The following is a 21,489-nucleotide window of genomic DNA, read 5'->3' on the forward strand; positions in this document are numbered from 1 at the left end:
ATATTTTTAGTATGAATGAATTTTCTTTCTCATATTTTCAATCATTGAATTCACAGATGTGAGCCTCTAGATACAGAGGGCTGACCATACTAAACATTGATTCTCTTTTAATAATGAAAAGAATTAGAATGGGATAGTCATTTATATTTGTCTATCCTATGGAGAATATGTTGTATTTACTGGTACTCTTTCCCCAACCTATCTCAATTTTTTATTTTATTTTATGTCTTTTCAAATAGTGTTCAGAAATCCTCTCAAAGAATGGCTTGTGTGTTTTGTTATGGCTCCAACATTTAAAATGCTGAGGGAAAATGACAGCTAGACAGGAAGCCATAGGGGTTGAAAAGCCAGTTAAATACTTAGTAAAGGAGAAGTTCTGGAGCCACTAAAGGTCATGTTGACAGTGCCTATTGGAAACACTGATTGCTTAAAACACATTGAAAGTTTATTTTTACCAGGGTTGTTTCAGACTAGCTAACCCAGAACTCAATATAAACATAGCAATTATAACAGTTACATGTTGTGTATTTTCCTAAGCTACTGTTTCCAGAAAACTTTCCCTAGCAGATGGAAACCTTTATGCTGGAAAAGGGGCAGCGAGAATTAGAAGGTTTTCAAGGTATTTTCTTGCAGAGTTCCCTCTTGTTTGTGCCATATATGACATAATCCAGCTGGCATCCTTAGGTTTCCTTGTTCATAAGATTTTCCTCACTTTCTTACATCTTCTTAGAATGAAGATATTTATTAACTTACAACATCACTAATATTGCTTGCATAATTACCATGTGACCTGTAGTAGATTCTTGGGGAAAGAAAACAAAAGTACTTCATCCCTGGACTTATAGTTTATGATCTACAGGTAAGAAAACACTACATTTTATGAAGAAGTATGCAAAAACACTACAATAAATCCCAAAATGCACTCATTCCCTTATTTAGTCAGTAAATTTTTATAAAGTATACACTTGATGCCAGGTAATTTCATAGACAACAACAAAATAAATGAGTCTCCTGACTTTACAGTAGTTATATTTAATGAATTATATATGATAAAGAAATCTAATATAGTTTCAGGTAATGATAAAAACTAGGAAAAAATAAATGAACTAAATAACATAAAAAGTTGAGTCATTTGGATTTCTTGTGGATATGCATTCCAGTCAAGGAGAATTGTACAGAGGTAGGTATAAGGGGTCAGTCTAACTGTGGCATATCTAGTACTTGTGCAGGTGGTAAGAGATGAAGTAGTAAGGAGTCAGATGATTTCTGATATTCTAGACCATAATAAAAACTTTAGATTTTTTTAAAAATGAGATGTAAAGTCATTAGAAGTTTGGTGAGGATGGCGATCTGATTTATCTTTTGTTGGTTAAGCCTGGTTATCATATGGAAAATAAATACTTTGTAAATCAGTAAGAGTAGAAGAAGAGAGCTTGGGTTGGAGGCCATTGCAGTAATCCACTAAGAGTTAGTGGTCACTTGGACTAGCGTGGTAGCATTTGAGGTGCTAAGAAACATTTTCAAAGGTAAGTAGAGATAGCAAGTCTTGTTGCTGAGTTGAATGTTGGTTTTTAAGAGAAGTCAAAGATAATTCCAAGATGGTTGAATGTTGGTACTATTCATTGAGATGGGAGTCTTTTGTTATTTTTTATGAGAATAGTAGATTTGGAGAATGGAGGTAGAATCAAGACTTTCGTGTTTGACATATTAAGCTTGAGTTATTTAGTTGTGATCTTCAATGAGGTGTTCTACTGATAGGATAAAATCTCATAACTGAGATAAAAATTTAGAATTTATCAGTATAAAGATGTATTCAGTGCCTTGGGATTGACTTTTTTCTGGGAATTGGACATATAGAGACAAAAGTTGTGAGGATTAACTCCATAGGTCTTCAACAGTGATACACCCAGAAGAGGGGGAATTCCACAAAGAAAGGAAAAAAAGAAGGAAAGAAGAAATAAGTAAATCACAGTTGTTCAATAGGCAGAATGAGAAGAAATTACCCAGAAGAGTTTGTGTAACTCGGCTCTAGTAAATTTGAGGTCCTATAGAATATATAACTAAAAGTGATTAAAAAATATTTGGAAAACCTAAATTTGACGAGTAACCAAGTAAGAAATGAAAACATCGTCCAAGACTTTAAAATCAGGCAAGGTTCAGATGATTTTAACAGTGAATTCATTTAAGACTCCCAAGAAACAGATAATTGCTATATAACAAACTATTCAGATCATAGGAAAAGAAGAAATGTATTTTAATTCTTCAAACTCAGCATAAAATGATTCAAAATACAGAGAAACCATAAAACATAATGTGAACCATTAAATATTGCTGTAAAAATCAGAAATAAAAATCAAACAAAAAGTATATACCAAAAAATGAGGGATTAAAGTAGTTTAGGAATGCAAGGATAAATAGTGCTAGGAAATTATTTAAAATCATTCCCTGCTTTAAAAGATCAAATGAGAAAAACATTTTGAAAGATATAAGAGGTATTTTATATGTCAACATCTATTCCTACCAATCCTTTCTATCTATAAGTTGACAAATCCAGAAGGCAGGAAATCAGTAAAGATATAGTTGAACTGAATTCAACTGGATTTAATTGATATTTATAGAATATTTCGACTAACAACAGCAGAATACACATCCTTCCTAAGCTCACACAGAACACTGACCAAGACAGACCATGTTCTGGACAATGCAACACTCTTTAAAAATTTTTTTAGGAAATAGGGGCTGGGGTTGTGGCTCAGTGGTAGAGTGCTCACCTAGCATGTGTGAGACCCTGGGTTTAATCCTTAGCACCACATAAAAACAAATAAATAAAATAAAGGTATTGTGTCCAACTACAACTAAAAAAATAAATAAATAAATATTTTTTTTAGGAAGTAGAAATTGTAACAAAATTTGTTCTCAGACCACATGGAATTAAACTAGAAATCAATAACAGGACAATAACTAGGAAATCTCAAAATGTTGGGAGATTAAATAACATATTCCAAGGGAAAAAATGTGTTTAAGGAAAAATATGTCATGAGGAATTAAAAAATATTTTGTTCCAAATAAAAATGAAAAAACAATTCATCTATATTCATGGAATATAGTGCAAGTATTGGGTGGAGGAAAATTTGTAGCATTAATAGCATATATCACAAAATAAAGAAAAATCTGGATTCAGTAATCTAAGGTTCTACCTTAGAAAATTAGATAAAAAAGAATAAATTAAATCCAAAATAAAGCAAAAGAAAAAAGAAAATAATAAAACTAAAAGCAGAAATTAATTAAAATGATCTAAAAAGTGAAACAAGATCAAAAGCTGGTTGTTAGAAAAATATCAATAAAACTATTTATTGATATTTGAATCAGCTAATCAAGAAAAAAGAGAGAAAACAAATTGTTAATACTAATATACGTGAAAGAGAAACTATTGTTACCAATCCCATCCAGTCTCGTTGAAATAATAGTAAATGAATATTTTGAACAATTCCTTACACACATCTTGAAAGCCCACATGAAGTAGATAAATTCTAACTTAAAAGACATTGTGTTAACTTGCTGTTACAGTAACAAAATACCTCAGATAATCAACTTAAAAAAGGAAAGATTTATTTTGATTCACAGATTTGGAGATTTCTGTCCATGACTAATTGGCCCCATTGCTTTGGGCTTCTGCTGGTATGTACATCATGGAGGAAGTGTTTTGGGGTGGAAGCTGCTCATCTTATGGTGACTGGGGAGTGAAAAAGAGAGAGAGGAAGAGGCTAGGGTCCCAATATGTCTTTTAAGGGTACATCCTCAGTGACTTCTTTAAACTATGCCCCATCTCCAAAGGTTCTATCCTTCCCAATAGCACCATAGGCTGGGGACCAAGCATTTAACACTTAGGCCTTTAGGGTACATACGTTGAAGATCCAAACTGCAGTAGACAGTGTACTTAAGTGTGCATAGGGAGAAAGATCTGAACATCTTTTTATCTCTTAAAGAAATTGGATAAATAATTAATGACCTTGATAAAACTGAAGACAGCAGGACCAGTAGACTCACTGGTGAATTCTGCCAAAAGAAGAAATTACATAAATTCTCTACACTGTTTTCCAGAAAATAGCAGCAGGAAAAAACCCTTCCTGACTTATTATATGAGGCTAGCAGCACCAAAATATCAAAAATGGATTTTATAACAAAGAAAAACTATAGAATAATACTGTTTATGGTCATGGCTACCAAAATTTTTTAAAAAACAGCAACAAATCCACAATGTATAAAAGGAAGCATATACCTTAACTAAGAGAGATTCATTCAAGGTCTGCAAGGCTGGTTCAACATTCAGAAATAAACTATGTAATTAATTATATTAATATTAACAGACTAAATCAGAAAAAATATATACAATTATATAAATGGATGCCAAAAAGTGCCCAATCATGGTAAAGACTTTCAGCAAATTAGAACAGAGGAGGAATTTTCTCAACTTGATAAAGAACACGGACCAAAAAACCTAAAGCTAACATATTTAGGATGAGATACTAGGTGTTTTCCTACTAAATTCAAGAACTACCTGTCCTCATAAACCACTCTTATTTAACATCCAATAAAATAAGAAAAGTAAATCAAAGATATACAGATTATTTCCAATAACATGGTTGCTGATGTAGACCATCCCAAAGAAATTACAGACTAACTGAAGGTACTAATTATAGCAAGATTAAAGACACAAAGTCAATATACAAAAGTCATTTGCTTTCCTTTATATTTACAGTGAACAACTGGAATTTGTAATTAAAACATTACCATTTATATTAGCACCAAGAAATAAAATACTTAGATACAAATTTAACAAAATACTGTGTCTGTCTGAGGAACCTGACAAAACTCTCATGCAATAAATACATAGATAGATGAAAAAATAAATAAATGGAATTATTTTCCATGTTTCGGGAGGGGTACTATATATTATTGTGATCTAAATTTCTCCCATCACACTACATAGATTTAATGCAATCTCATTCAAAATTTCAGCAAATTATTTCTTTGATATTTGAAATTTATACAGAAAGGCAAACACCCAGAGCAGTCAACAAAATATTGAAGAAAAGCAAAGTTGGAAGAGTGACACTACCTGAGTTTGAGACTTAAGAATGAAGATAGTATAGTATTAACAAAGGAATAGCTCAGCAGATCAATGCATCAGAATATTTAGCCCAGAGATAAATCCATACAAATGTAGTCAACTCATCTTTGAGAAGGAGCAAAGGCAATTTAATGGGGAATGGAGTTTTTTCAACAAATGGTGCTGAAACAACTGGACACTTATATGCAAAAAATAAAAAAGAAAGAAAAAGGGGGAAAACCCCACCCAGATACAGATCATACATCTTTCACAAAAATATAACTTTGAATGTAAACACAAAACCATAGAATTTGTAGAAGATAGGATTAGTGATGATCTAGATGACCTTAGGTTTGGTAATGATTTTTAGATACAATGCAAAAGACATGATACATGAAATAAAACATTGATAATTTGGACTTCATTAAAATTTTCTGCTCTGGAAAAGACACTGACAAGAGAGAAAAGACAAGGCACATACTGGGAGAAAATATTTACAGAGCACATATTTAGTGAAGGACTTGTATCCAAAATATACAAAGAACTCATAAAATTTAACAAGAAGAAAACAAACAAACCAATTTCAAAAAATGAAGAAAGTTCTGAACAAATTCCAAAGAAGATATACAGATGACAAATATGAACATGAAAAGGTTTTCTACATCATATTTCATTAGGGAATTCCAAATTAAAACAAGAATGAAATACCACTACACACTGAAGAAGACATTGGCCTTGAAGTAATAGATGGCTTCATCCACAATATATGTATCTTTTGTTTCTCTGGGGGCAGGTCCTTTGAACTGACTTCTGATAGGTGATAGGGCCATGTTTCCAATGAGTTTGATGTTGGGGTCCATGAGAGAAGATTGGTAAGCCAGCATCTTGGCAGCACCGGGGCTTGGACCCAGAGGAGTAGAACCTAGTTTGTCAGTGTCTTTTTAAAATACTCAGTACAAAGAGCAAACCCCGTTGTTCTGTAGACTTTAGTTAATAATGAAATCCCAATATTGGTTCATTAGTTGTAAAAAGTGTACCACTTTAATACAAGGTGTTTCAATAGGGGCAATAGTTTGTGTTTGGGGTAGAGGGGAAGTTGTTACATACAAATGCTATGTACTTTGACTAATTTTTCCTTAAACCTAAAATGCTAAAGGAATTCAAGGATAATTTGAGGTTTTCATATAAATAGTGTCAAGATGTAAGTAGAGAGGTGCTCACTGAAACTTTTTTATGTGAAAAATCTATTGAAAACTGTAAAATACAAAAGAAATTGAAGGTGAGACAAATAGAAAAATATTCTGTGCTCATAGATTGGAAAAATTAATGTTATTAAAATATCTGTCCTATCCAAAGTGATCTACCAGTTCAATATGGTCCCCATCAAAATTCTGCAGAGTTTCCACAGCAATAGAATAATGAATCCTAAAATTTGTTTGGAATTACAAAAGACCTGAATAGCCAAAGCTGTCTTGAGCAAAAAACTACAAAGCTGGTGGCATCATATTATTTGATTTGGAAATCTCCTTTAGAGCTGCAGTAATCCAAATAATCTGGTACTGGCATAAAAATAGACACATAGACCAAAGTAACCAAATAGAGAACCAAGAAAATAAATCTTCACATTTATGGTAAATTGATTTTTGGCAAAGATGCCAAGAACACAAAAAGGGAAAGAATAGTCTCTTCAAGAAATGGTGCTAGAAAAACTGATTAGCCACATGTCCAAGAATAGAATTTGTCCTTATTTCACACCAAATGCAAAAATCAACCCAAAATGGATTAATGACTTAAATGTAAGAACTCGAAACTGTAAAACTGCTAGAAGAAAACAGAGGAAGAACTCTATGACATTGTCCCGGGCAGTGATTTTTTTCAGATATGACTATAAAACCTGAGCAACAAAAGTGCAAATAGATGAGATTATATCAAACTTAAAAAGATCTGCACAGCAAAGGAAGCAGAGTAAAGAAACAACCTATTGAATGGGAGAGTGTATTTTGAAGCCATACATCTGATAGGATGTCAATATCCAAAATTTATCCATATGTGGATAAATGTACCTGTAGTCCCAGTTACTGAGGAGACTGAAACAGGAAGTTCAGCCTGGCCCCATCTCAAAAACAAACAAACAAACAAACAAAAAACACTATAGTTTATAAGAAACTAAGACAATTTTGTAGTAAGAAAACATATACCCCAATTTAAAAACGAGCAAAGGACCTGAACAGTCAATTCTCAAAATAAGACTTACTGATAGCCTATAGGCATATAAAATAATGCTCAACAGATTCGCAAATTAAAACCATAATAAAATATCACCTCATACCTGGCAAAATGGCTAGTATCAATAAAACCAACAATGGGAAGTGTTGGTGAGGATATGGAGAAAAGGGAACCCTTATACACTTTTGGTGACTATGTAAATTAGTACAGCCATTAGGGAATATATGGAGGTTCTTCCACATATTCTACCATATGATCCCGCAATTCCACTATTTGATATATATTCACAGAAAATTACATCAGTGCATTGAAGAGAGATCTGCACTCTCATATTCACTATAGACTATTCATAATAGTCAAGATATGGAATTCACCCACGTGTCCATTAGTGGGTGGATGGATAAAGAAAATTTGGTATGTATACACAATGGAATAGTATACAGCTGAAAGAAATAAGAGTATTCTTTCATTTGTGACAATTTGAATGAACGTGGAGGACATTTTGTTAAGTGAATAAAGCAGGCTTATAAAGACAAGTGATACATGATCTAACTTATGTATGGAATTAAAAGTTATTGAACTCATAGAAACAAAGAGCAAGAAAAATGTTTTGGGGGGAGGGGCAGAGGAGTGTTTGCTTAAAGATTACAAAATTTTAGTTAGATAAGAGGAATTAGGGGCTGGGGTTTTGGCTCAGTGGTAGCATGCTTGTGTGTCATGCGTGAGGCACTGGGTTCGATTCTCAGCACCACATACAAATAAATAAAATAAAGGTCTATCAACAACTTTAAAATATATATATATATATATATATATATATATATATATATATATAAAGAGGAATTAGTTCAAGAGATCTGTTGTACCACCTGATGACCATAGTTAAAAACAATGTATTGTGTTCTTGAAAATCTCTAGAGAGTAGATTTTAAGTGTTTTAACTACAAAAAAAATGATAAATATGTGAGGTAATACATGTGTTAATTAACTTAATGTTTATTATCTCATATATTACTAACTTCATTTAGCTGTTCCATAATATCCATATTTGAAAATGTCATGTTGTACATAATAAATGCATATGCTTTTTGTCAATTAAAAATAAATTTTTTAAAATTTTGCTCTATAAGTAAACATAGTCACTACTTACGGTATGAAAATATATTATGAAATTATACAGACTTTAAATAAGTGAAATAATAAGTGAGGGTACAAGTTAACCAATTAAATCCCATGTTTCAAGTCTGTGAATGTTTGATTGAGATTGACATAGGTGCCCTAAAATAGGTTGAAAATAATAATCTAGAACTTATTTTTTATTATATTAATTAATGTTAATGTTATAGCTGTTAGTGTAATATAACTATGTTCTTATTGTTACATAATCATATATTATATACTATGCTAAAGTTTTTATAGTGTTTAATATCTGAGAAAATGGAATGAAATGGATTAAAAAGTAATTGAGGAATCAGAATTTACAGGACTCCTCTTCTGACTATGAACAAAAGAATGGAGTCAAATGTGTTGCTTATCTCTCTGCTTTGGTTTGAACTGAACATTGAAGAGCAGAAAATAAGATGCGATTAGACCTCAACCTACTTATTTCAAAGTTTATAGGCATGGAGATGTCCACAAAGCAATAGATATATGGTTCTTGAAATAGAATGTGTTTGAAGGAGATCTATCTATATTGAAGACTGGTACTGGAAGCTATAAGAATTAATTAGATAAACCAGGCGCGATGGCGCACCCCTTTAATCCCAGCAGCTGAGGAGGCTGAGAAAGGAGGATCGTGGGTTCAAAGCCAGCCTCAGCAATGTCGAGGTGCTAAGTAACTCAGTGAGACCCTGTCTCTAAATAAAATACAAAATAGGGCTGGGGATGTGGCTCAGTGGATGAGTACCCCTGAGTTCAATCCCTAATATCTCCCCCCACACAAAAAAGAAATAATTAGATCACTCAGAGAAATGAAAGAATGTGTCCCCAGAGGTGTCAAAGCAAAGTCATGGGAAGTCAGAATTTTCTCTTTTCTTTAATCCCCTCCCCTCCCTGCTTCCCTTCGTCTCCCTTCTTCTCCTATTGCTGGAGATTGAACCCAGTATCTCTCGTGCTAGGCAAGTGCTCAATCACTGAGCTACATCTTCAGCCTAGGAAAACAGAATTTTTAATGGAGAATATTTAGTAGAGCTGGAGTAAGTTCAAACTGGAAAATAAATATTGGATGTGGTAGCAATTAGTTAATGGATTCCTGAATCTGTCCTTGGTGATGGATTATTAGTAATAGAATCCCCATTGTTCTGGTGTACTGCAGACTCATTTGTCCTGAAAATATTATTTCCTAGGTAAATAAATTCCAGAATACTTCTTAGAGCATTTCATATGCTACTGTACATCATATATCTCTTAATTTATAGAGAATCTCCAATTTATGTGATTTAGGAATCTTTACTATTTGAGCATATTTTAAGATTAGTGTTACATAAAACACATTTTAGGAGACATAATGACATATTAGTCTTTTTGAAATAGATTGATATGTAAAGAAAGCCAAGAGCTATTACAATAAGTAGTGCAACAACATAACATGAAGTTGAAACCTAGGGATACTTATAAGCAATGTGAAGAAACTAGAGGATATAGAGAGGATAGTATTGCTAGAAGGAAGCTCTCGAAGTCCCAGAAGAATAAAAAAGGGACTAGGATCCTGGAGAAGGTTTGCTTTTGAACAGAGATAAAGCAAGAAAAAGGGTACAAGCTTCTGAGGACAGTGAAGGCAGTTTGCTCATTTAGTGAAGCAAAAAAATGTTTTCTTGCAGACCAAAAAATAAAAAATAAAATAAAATAAAATAAAAAGAAGAAAGGAAGGAGACAAAAGATAGAAATAGCCACATTGCACTTTTGGAAAAAGAAAAAATTAATAGAGACTGTAATATGACTCAGTTTCCCAGTTGTGAAGCTCACTGAATGTAGATGTGATATGACTTCAAGTCATTTAAATTTCTGCCTTTTTCAAACTGGAAACTGAATTATTTTTTAAATTTCATATTACTTCACAGGATGCTAGGCATGCAGCTGAAGAGGAGATTTATACCAACTTAAATCAGAAGATTGACCAGTTTCTGCAGCTGGCCGACTATGACTGGATGACAGGAGATTTAGACAACAAAGCAAGCGATTACCTTGTAGACCTCATTGCCTTTCTGCGGAGCACCTTTGCTGTATTCACGCATCTTCCTGTAAGTGACAGTGCCTCTTACTTTGCTCTTTGATACAGAAAAAAAAGTTCCTTGAGCTTTAATTTTGTGAAAGTTTTTAGTTTCTGAATTAACTTACTGTTTGGTATAAAAACTCACACTTTATTCATCAAACCTTAGTGATATTTTCCCTTTACTTTTACATTTTGTTTATTTTGAAAATGATCCCTACTGTCCTGTCTTGCTATTAACTTCAGGATAATTAGTACAAAGACATAATGAAAGCCTTGGTAGAAATAAAAGAGAAATATCAGAGTCATAATTTCCATATATATATATGGAAATTTCCATATATATATATATATATATATATATATATATATATAAATAAAACTTAGAATCTTTTAATTTTTTTATAAATTGAAATTCTCTGATATAATTCTTTGCTTTTAAAAATCTAATTTGTCATTATTTTCTTGAGGATCATAGTTATAATTATTATAGCAATGTGTACTAACTCATGTATTATTTATCTACATAGTAGTGGAGTTATTTCTGATTTTTTTCCTTGATTTTCTGTCATATGTTTCTGTGTCTTTCTAGTATTTTTTTGGTTGTTGTTAGACATTCCTTTACTGAATAAGTAGAAAGGGCAGGCAGATTGTGATTTGAGATCAGTTAGTCCACTTATAGATTAATGTGGGCTAAGCGTGAGTTGCTGATGTCCTGAATGGTTGTTTGTCCCTGTTGCTGGATATGAGTCTACTGGGCCTTTTCTAAGAGCTTGGCATTGTCATCATCTCTTCAAAACCAAAGAGGATTTTAGAGATTTTTACATTTTAGAGAACCTTGTCTATTCAGCTTTCTGCCTTCTTTGGTTTTAGATCATTTGACAATTGAGAAAGGAGTATTAGCCATACACCAGGTCAGCAATTAATAACAGGAAGAAAGTGTGGTTGTAAGTTGTCATTGTCAATTTTCCATTCCTCCAAGAAAATTGTTCTTCCTGTGGTCTGAATGTATACCCCCCGAATTCACATGTTGATACTAATGACCAATATGAGGACAACAGAAAGTGAGGCCTTGGGAGGTGATAGATCATGAGGGTAGAGCTCTCATGAATGAGATTAATTAACTTATAGAAGAGGCTCCAGAAAAGTGACCTTTCTCTTCCAACATGTAAGTATGTAGCATGTAGATGCCTTTCATGAAATAGCAAGTCAGCTCTTACCAGACAATGAATCTGCTAGCACCTTGATCTTGGACTTCCTAGCTTCAACTATTGTAAGAAATCAATTTCTGTTGTTTATAAGCTTCCCAGTCCATGATGCTTTGTTATTGCAGTTAGAATGGACTAAGACACTGCCTACCTGAGATTTTTCCATTTGTTAGTATTTTTCTCTGAAACACTGGGTGACTATGCAAATGTTTACAAAGGCTTTGATTTAATCCTTATATTTTTCAATGATGTAGATTTGGAACGGAGCAAATGTCTTGAGAGGAAAATTGGCCACCAAAGCTCTAATGTTGGCATTCTAACTCCTTGGAACCAGCAAAAATTCAATGGTTTATTTGACCGCTTGTTGCTAGTATATACCTGGACCTAACTTCAGTTCTCAGTCTGATGCCTGTGCTGAGTTTTGACCAGTGCCCTCAGAGACAACTGCAGATCTTTAGCTCAGGTTTGTAAGGTTGTGCCTTCTCTGCAGTTATATTCTGTTCAGCTTTAATAGTATCCTTAAAATTTTCATTTTTGGCTACATTTTTTACTGATTTACTTGTTCTTAGTAGGAAATTAGGTCATGTCATCTAGCTTAATTGTAATTCCTAAGCCAGACAAAACTACCACAAAAAGCCCCACAAATTAATCTGAAAATTATGGATAAAAAATAAATAATTAAAAATAATTCTCAGTGTTTTAAGAAAGTAACTTAGTGCTATTCTAAGGGATTTATTCCAGGAATGCCTGGATGGTTCAATGTTTTAAAAATTCTATTAATATGATTTATCACTTTGTTATGTGAAAGAGATAAAGTATTGATTTTATCTGATGTTTTTCTCTCCAAGACTTTAAAATCCTATCCTTATTCTGTATGCTAGGAATTTTCATTATAATGTGCCTTGATGTGGGTCTGTTTTAGTTTTGTATATTTAGGGGTCCTATAAGCTCTTGTATTTGATTTCCATTTCATTCTTTAGATTTGGGACATTTTCTGATATTATTTCATTGAAAAAATTGTGCATTCCTTTGGTTTGTATCTCAGCACCTTCATCTATTCCAAGAAATCTTTAATTTGTCTTTTAATGTTATCCCATAATTCTTGGAAGTTCTGTTCATGGCTTCTTAGCATCTTCTCTCTGTGGTCAGCTCTATTTTCAAGATTATATATCTTGTCTTCATTGCCTGAGGTGTCTTCCAAGAGGTCTAGTCTGTCAGTGATGCTTTCTATTAAGTTTTTAATTAGGTTTATTGATTCCTTCATTTTGAATATTTCTGCTTTTTTTCAGAATTTCCGCCTCTTTATTGAAATCATCTTTCACTTCCTGTATTTTCTCTCTGATTCCATTCATTATACTGTCCTTTGCTTTGCAGATGAGTTTAATTATGTACATTTTAAACTCCTTCTCTGACTTTTCTTCCATTGTGGTGTCAGTGGATTCTGTAATTGGAGTATCTTGGTTTGCTTGGGGTGATTTGTTGCCTTGCTTTTTCATCTTGTTTGTGTGCTTACCCATCTAAAAGTTCAGATCTGAGGCAGTAGAGTTTCTACCCTGTGGACATATAATGTCCCTGAAGGTTTCTAATACTCACTGTTTAGGGTGAGGCAAATAATAACAATAACCAATGCAAGTAATATACATTGAAAATAGTTCTTACTATGACATCTACAATGTGAATTATCACAATAAACAGAAATTATATGATCAGTTATTGCCTATAATAAAAACAAGTTTGTAAAAGGGTTTATAATTTCAAATGGTAGACAGAAAGAGAGCAGAAGTTATATAGGATGTAATGACTGCGAGGGAGAAGAGAAGACAGAAGTAAAAGATTAAAAGAAGAGTGAAAGAACATGGAGGTTAGCTGTTAGTGGGAGAAAAGAGAGAATCAAGGGAAACAGGTAGGACAAAAAATATATAAAGTAAAATAAAAAAATTAAAAATACAAAACAAAACTAAAACAACTGAACAAACATCCTATTTTACAAAAAAACTAATCCATGAAAAATAACTGGCCAGTTGTGTCTCACCCAGCTCGTCCTGGGAACAGTGGAATTGGAGGAGGAGGGGTAGAGCCCGGTGGGTTTCCAAGACCAGTTGTCCCCTGTGTAAACTTCTCTCCACGTTTGATTCTCTCCTGATCACGTAAGCACACTCCATGTCGTGCAGTGTGTGTTTACTGGGCTGGGATTTCAGGCCAAACTTGGGTTTACCAGGAATTAGCTTCCTCAGATGCTGGCCCCTGTGCCAAGGCTGCAAAATGTTTCCTTCCTTTGTCCTCTTCAGGCTGCCACCTGGAGAGATGGCAGCTTCTTTCCCCACACATGGATATCCTGCAGCAAGTCTTTCAGGTTTGTTGGGCAATGTCCTTGATCTTTAAACATTCCATTCCCATACACACTTCAGTCCTCCCCCAAATGCTGGTTCCTTTAATTTCCTTATTTCTCCACTATGCTGACAAAAAGGCCACTCGGGCTGGTGCTTCAATCCCTAGCACAGCCCCCCCCCCCACCAGCCCCCCCTTCCAAAAAAAAAAAAAGAATGCTTTAGAAATTACATTAAATAACATGGTTAGCTGGGTCCAATGGCACATATGTGTAATTCCAGCAACTGGGGAGACTGAGGCAGGAGGATTGAAAGTACAAAACCAGCCTCAGCAAATCAGCAAGGGCCTCAGCAACTTAGCAAGACCTGTCTCAAATACAAAAAATTAAAAGCAGTGCGGATGTGGCTAATTTTTTAAGTGCCTGGGTTCACTCCCTGGCACAAACAACAAAAAATTAAAATAGAATAAATTATAATTGTTATAATGTTAGCAGGAAGAGTGAAGCAGGTGGCATCACTATACCAGACCTTAAACTATACTACAGATCAATAGTAACAAAAACAGCATGGTATTGGCACCAAAAACTGGAAATCCATGTGCAACAAAATGAAATTAAACCCCTGTGTCTCACTATGCACAAAACTCAACTCAAGGTGGATCAAGGACCTAGAAATTAAACCAGAAAATCTCTGTCTAATAGAAGAAAAGTAGACCCTAATCTTCATCATGTGGGATTAGGGCCCACTTCCTTAATAAGACTCTTAATAGCGCAAGAATTAAATCCAAGAATCAATAAATGGAATGGAATCAAACTAAAAAGTTTCTTCTCAGCAAAACAAACAATCTGTGAGGTAAACAGAGAGCCTACATCCTGGGAGCAAACTTTTACCCCTCACACATCAGATAGAGCACTAATCTCTAGGATATATAAAGGACTCAAAAAGCTAAGTACCAAATAAATAAATAAATAACCCAATCAACAAATAGGCCAAGGACCTGAACAGACACTTCTCAGAAGAGGATATACAATCAATCAACAAAATATGAAAAAATGTTCATCATCTCTAGCAATTAGAGAAATATAAATCAAAACTACTCTACGATATTATTTCACTCCAGTCAGAATGGCAACAATAAGTGTTGGTGAGAATGTGGGGAAAAAGGTACACTCATACATTGCTGGTGGGACTGCAGATTGGTGGCAGCCAATATGGAAAGCACTATGGAGAGTCCTTGGAAATCTGGGAATGGAACCACCATTTGACCCAGCTATTCCCCTCCCTGGTCTATACCCAACAGACTGAAAAACAGCATACTACAGGGACACAGCCACATCAATGTTTATAACAGCACAATTCACAATAGCTAAACTGTGGAGCCAACCTAGATGCCCTTCAATGGATGAATGGATAAAAAAGAAATGTGGCTTATATATACAATGGAATATTACTCAGCAATAAAAGAGAATAAAATCATGGCATTTGCAGGTTAATGGATGGAGTTAGAGAAGATAATGCTAAGTGAACTTAGCCAATCCCCCCCCCAAAAAAAAAAAAAAACAAATGTCAAATGTTTTCTCTGATATAAGGACTCATAGTAGGGTAGGGTAGGGAAGGGGAACATGGGAGGAATAGATGAATTCTAGATAGGGCAGAGGGGTGGCAGGGAAAGGAAGGAGACAGGGGATTAGCAAGGATGGTGGAATGTAATAGACATCATTATCCAAAGTACACGTATGAAGACACCAATTGGTGTCAACATACTTTATATACAACAGAGATATGAAAAATTGTGCTGTATAATGTAATAAGTATTGTAATATATTGTTATCATTTATTTTTTTAAATCAATAAAAAAAGAAAAAAATACAACTTAATAGGAAAAAAAATTCAACAACTGTATTTACGCTGCTAGTACTAGAAAAACAAAAACAAAGGCCACTGATGATAATGTAAACAAATATGTGACTCTGGTAATAAAATAGATGTATCGACTGGGTGCAGTGGCACAAGCTTGTAATCCTAGCTACTTATCAGGATGAGGCAGGAGGATGGCAAGTTCAAAATCAGACTCAGCAACGTAGTAAGGCCATAGCCAACTTATTGATACACTGTCTCAAAACTTAAAAAAAATAAAGGACTGGGAGTGTTGATCCTTGGTAGATCACATCTGAGTTGAATCTTTCGTACTAACACATAAAAAAGGACATACATATTAAAGTTGTCACATATTTTTAGCTGTACACTTGTTAAAAGTAAAAAGGAAATAATAGCATTCAACATTTGTAAGAAATACTTCTGGAAGTAGGTATTCTGATACATTGCTAGTAGAGGTCTTAATGGTATAGTTCTTTTGGTCATCAATTTTTCAGTATACCACAGAAATCCCTAAAATGTATCTACCTTTTTACCATGCAATTTCATTTTTAGACTAATTCCTTAATGAAATAATCATGAGTGTGTCATAAAATTCTGATATAAGTATGTTAAACATAGTATTATGTTTTCTATAGTGAGGAGTTGATCTAATTAAAAGTCCAATAATATCATTTATTCATGAATGTAAATGTATAGTCATTGGAAAACATCTTCATTATTTCTCATTGGAAAAACATATTGAAAACCATTCCCCAAAATTTCATAGCATTTTAAACATATATAATTTTAAATATTATACATACTCATTAACCATTTATAATATATATAGTTAGAGTCTGAAATTGCTTACTTCTTAATTTTACAGTGCTTATCTATATACATAGTTTTTACTTTTTATCTTTGTTCTTTAAAAAAATTTGTCATAAAACATTTGCTGCTTCTTAAATCCTGGTGGTATGAGGAGGTGATATTTGGAATTATGTTCTTCATCTCAATAATTATTCTATCTTTAATAACTAATTTATTCCTTATGAAAACAACGCTTTTATTTGAATGATTTTTTTCTAATGTATTTCATTTGTTGAAGGAAATAGGACCAATAGAATTTGGCTATTAATTTTCCCTTTGCTTTGTAATGTTATTTGAATGAGTGAGATCTTGTAGTATTACAAGAGCAAAAAACCACAATAGTTCAGAACCAACACCTTCCTAAAAGGGTGTTCACTAAATTTATCATCTTCTGTTTTTTTCTTTTGTGCTTAAAATATAAAAAATTATAATCTAATGAGTTATAGTCTATATGTGCCATGAAATACAATGATTCCTATATATGCAATAGTTATCAGATGTCAGTATCATACTCTGTTTCCCTTACTTTAAACTCTACATCATTTAGAAGAAGTAATATGGATCAAATTGCTATTAGTTTGACTCAAAATGCATGCATTTTCCACCTGTGAGTTGTGACCTTAATTTTTTTATTCTCAGCTGTCATTGAACCTAAATATTGTATAACATCTCAGTGCGGATGAGTTGATCCTAGTATTCAGATTATAGAACCACTTTTCCAAGCGCCATTAAGAACTAAGGTGGTAGGTAATTGACGGCACTAAATCCTCAGTATTGCTTCCATAAATGCCATATTCTAAAGCAGAGATCTCTTTTTCTTAAATCACACTTTCAAAAATTTATTGGATTGGCCTACTGTAATCTACAGAATGAGGTAAATATGACTTCCAAAGTACTCCTTCTCGTTTTCCACAGGCAGCAAATAGATTGCCTGGCGTTTGTGTTCTGTTCCCCAGAAGGCTAGATACTTTCTTCATGAAACTCCATGTGAGTGACAAAACAGAGCTATGTTCAACATTTGCCCTTGTGCATTACTAGTGAAAGAATGATAGGAGAAGGAGTTCTTCTCAGGAAGAACCAGATCATTTGTCTTTTACTTAATATGAATATTTTGTTTTCATATTTCAAATTCCCAGACAGCAGTGACTCTGTCAAAAGGGACTGAATCATAGGAACTATGTATATGAAGAAAACTGAAAGGAAAAAGCAAACACTGTCTTGTTCTCCTAAAATTTGAAATTCCCTGTTTCTCTTAGTCCTTAGTAATATTTTGTTGCCACATCACAAAAGCAGCATAGTCAATGCATCAGTGGGTAAGAGGGAAAGGATGTGTGTGAGAGAGAGAGGGAGAGAGGCAGTATGTCTGAGAATCAGTGTATGTATATTTGGGTCAGGGAGAGTGTCCCAGATCATTCTCATTATTAACCAATCAGGGAAATTATTGAATTTTGTGTCTATTTTTCCCTTGAAGTTTTGAAGATCAGGGCTCCCACCTGTTATCATGAGGCACCCAGAAATGACCATCATAGGGTTTTCCACAGTTAGAGTTTTAAAATGTTACTTTGTGCCTTGAGTTAACAGATGAGGTAAGTTCCCAAGTATTCATCTCAGGCTCCAATTGCATAATTTACAATTGCATGCATACTTACCCATTTTGCATGCTCAGCATAAGAGCATTTTTTGAGGATTTATCTTTGTTATCCTGATAACTATCTTTCAGAAATGTTTAAGAGAGAGGAAATACTGTCTCAAGTAACAGACCTAGAGGAGAGAATACTGAATTTGTTTTTTCTTTTGCTATTAATGTTAATTTGTATGTCCTGGGGCAAGATCTCCCATAACCCACCTTGGTTTGTGGGTTAAGTGTGGGAATTGTCTTAGTTCAAGAATCCAATGATACCTATCCCTGGCCTTACTTCCTGGTTGAAAGACCATCTTGAAGGGAAAGTTATTTTCCCTTAAAATATTTCTGAAATTCTTCTTATCTAAAACCCTTTTAAAATGGACATTTTTTCTTATCTCTTCATTTAATTGTATGAACTGCTACAATCTCAGGACTTAACAAATGTTTCTCCTACTGAGAAAATGTCAGTGTCACTCATTAGGTACAAAATCTTTGTGATTATCCAGACTTTCCATTATGGGGTCTCAAACTACCTTTTTATCTGTCTCTCTGTCTTTCCTATATGCTGAAGACACTCCTCCCAAATTGAAGCAATTCTCTTTGTCAAGAACACTCTTTAATACCCTGGGTCTTTTTACCAGCATTTTATTATGGCTTGAATATGAGCTATTCCCTGAAACCCCTGAGAACTGTAATCTAATTAGTGGATTAATTCATTTGATGGATTAATAATTTAAATGGATTAATGAGTAGTAACTATAGGCAGGTAGGATGTGACTGGAGGAAATAGGTCACTGGGTCCCTGCCCTTGGGGGTTATATTATCCCAAGCTCCTTGCACTCAAGCTCTTTCGTGTTTCCTGGCTATCATGAACTGAGCAACTTTCCTGTCATGCTCTTTAGCCATGATGTTCTGTCAGAAGGGTGTGGCAGAGCTGTGTAATCCACTGACCATGGACTAAACCTCTGACACCTTGAACCAAAATTAACTTTTCCTCTAAGTTGTTATAGCAATGCAAAGCTGACTAAAACGTCTTTATGGTCTACATTTACTGCTTTTGCCCTTTAACCATATGTGCTGAAATCTTACACATCCTTCCAGGCTCATTTTAAATACCAGAACTTTTATGAAGGTTTCTCCAGTTCTAAGTGGATGTGATGTCTTCCTTTTTCATGGTACTTCTTTTATGGCAGTACCTTATCTACCTTGAGTAGGATGTATCATTTATTTGTGTCTTTAATCCAGAAAAAGTAAAGATGATAAAGAAGTATCCCCTGCATTTCATTCTTTTCATGTGTAATACCATCTCATTTAACAAAGACTCAAAATACCCCAAATAGATAAGTATTGTTGTTTTGTTTTACTGATGAGAACATGAACTCTGGGAGGATATATTCTTTTGGGAATACAGTAAATAGGTGGCAGAGTCAGGAAGTAAATGCATTTATTTGACTTTAAAGGTTTTTCATAATATTATTCTACCTAACATTAATTTCCAGGTGTGAGCTGTGAATCTTGTGGGTAACGACTTGTATTACTTATCTCTATTTCTGTGTAGTGAAGTACATTGCAGGAAATGGTACACAGTAGCTGGGAATGGTAGTGCATGCCTTCAATTCCAGTGACTAGAGAAGCTGAGGAAGGAGGATTGTAACTTTGAGGCCAGTCTCAGTAATTTTGGGGGACACTGTCTCAAAATAAAAAGTAAAAGAGGGATAGGGGTATAGCTCAGTGGTGGGGTACTCCTGAGTTAAATACTCCATACCACACACACATGAAAAAAATGGTGCACAGTAAGTTTTTGTAAAGTTTATTTGTTTTGAATAATAAAATAAGTGAATTCTTGTTTGGAAAAAAACCTGTTTTTGGGTCCTATGTGTAATTAAAAGTAATTTTATTATAAAAAAGATGTAATCAGCTATTATTCTGAAATAAGGACCAAAAGTTGGGGGCTAGGGTTGTGCCTCAGTGGTAGAGTGCTTGCCTAGCATGTATGAGGCACTGGTTTGATCCTCAGAACCACATAAATGTAAAATAAAGATATTGTGTCCACCTAAAACTAAAAAAAGTAAATATTTTTTTTTAAAGTTGGTTGGGTTAACATTCCAATTGATCTTTCTTTTTCCACATTTGCTCATGTTTCTCCAAATAGAGTAGATTTCAAATGTCAGCATTTTAATTTAAAAAAAAAAGCCTTCAATTTATGTATTGCTTTGTAATGTTCAAACTTTCATTATCTCATTTGGATTTTATGATTTTTATTTTATTTTGTTTTGTTGGTACTGGGGATTGAACCCAGAGTCTGTGCATTCTAGGTAAGTGCTTTACCACTGAGCTATGTTCCCAGACCTTTTTGTTGTTGTTATTTTTGTTATAAAAGAAATTCAATGATAAATGGAGTTAATATTTTCCTCATTTGACAAAAGTAGAAACTGGGGCCTAAAATGATCTTATTCAAGGTAAAAAAATTAATCAGCAGTAGTCTTTTGACATGGGTAATAGCTACCATATTTTGAGTATGTACCAGATACCAAGTATCTGCCAAGTGTCCTTCTCCCGTCTCTGTCCTTCATTCTGTAGGTGTCTGTATATATTCTCATTATTCCTTGCAATAAATTTGCAAAAAACAAAGAACTATTGTTATCCCATATGATTCTTTTAAGACAGAAAGAAGTTTGCTAATGTGTTAAAAATTACTCATCTGGGGAAGTGGATCTGGGGTGTGAGCTGCCACCATGTTCCTCTGTCTCTAAGCTGTGTATGAGGAGCACCAGGCTGTAGCACCCTAGCCATCACTTAAACACCTTTTCTCCTGTGGGATTCTCACTTGGTGGTTTTTTTTGTTTGTTTTGTTTTTTGTTTGTTTGTTTGTTTTTTGGTTCATGTATAAAATTTTAGTCATTGTGAGCAGAATGTTTCCTAGTAGGGGAGAAAAACTGTGGTAATGTCCCCATAAGTGAAAACTCTATCAGGTAATGGGAAGGGTACTAGTAAGTGGGTTGCCTGTTTCTGATTTACCTTAGTTCCCTTTTTTGACACCTTTTGTGGAAATTCTCTCA

The 21,489-nt window shown here is 33.9% G+C and overlaps 1 protein-coding gene across 4 annotated transcripts in view; it reads left to right on the forward strand.

Annotated features, from left to right (window-relative positions):
• The window catches only part of EXOC6B (exocyst complex component 6B), a 613,649-nt gene that overhangs the window by 342,865 nt on the left and 249,295 nt on the right, over nucleotides 1-21,489 (forward strand). For all 4 annotated transcript variants that reach the window (XM_081265351.1, XM_081265353.1, XM_081265352.1 and 1 more), the window contains one exon: nucleotides 10,396-10,575. In XM_081265351.1, coding sequence (XP_081121477.1) covers nucleotides 10,396-10,575 — 180 coding nt within the window. The remainder of the gene's footprint in view (nucleotides 1-10,395; nucleotides 10,576-21,489) is intronic.

The sequence above is a fragment of the Spermophilus citellus genome, assembly GCF_964194105.1.
Source record: "Spermophilus citellus genome assembly, chromosome: 13".
NCBI classification, from domain to species: domain Eukaryota; kingdom Metazoa; phylum Chordata; class Mammalia; order Rodentia; family Sciuridae; genus Spermophilus; species Spermophilus citellus.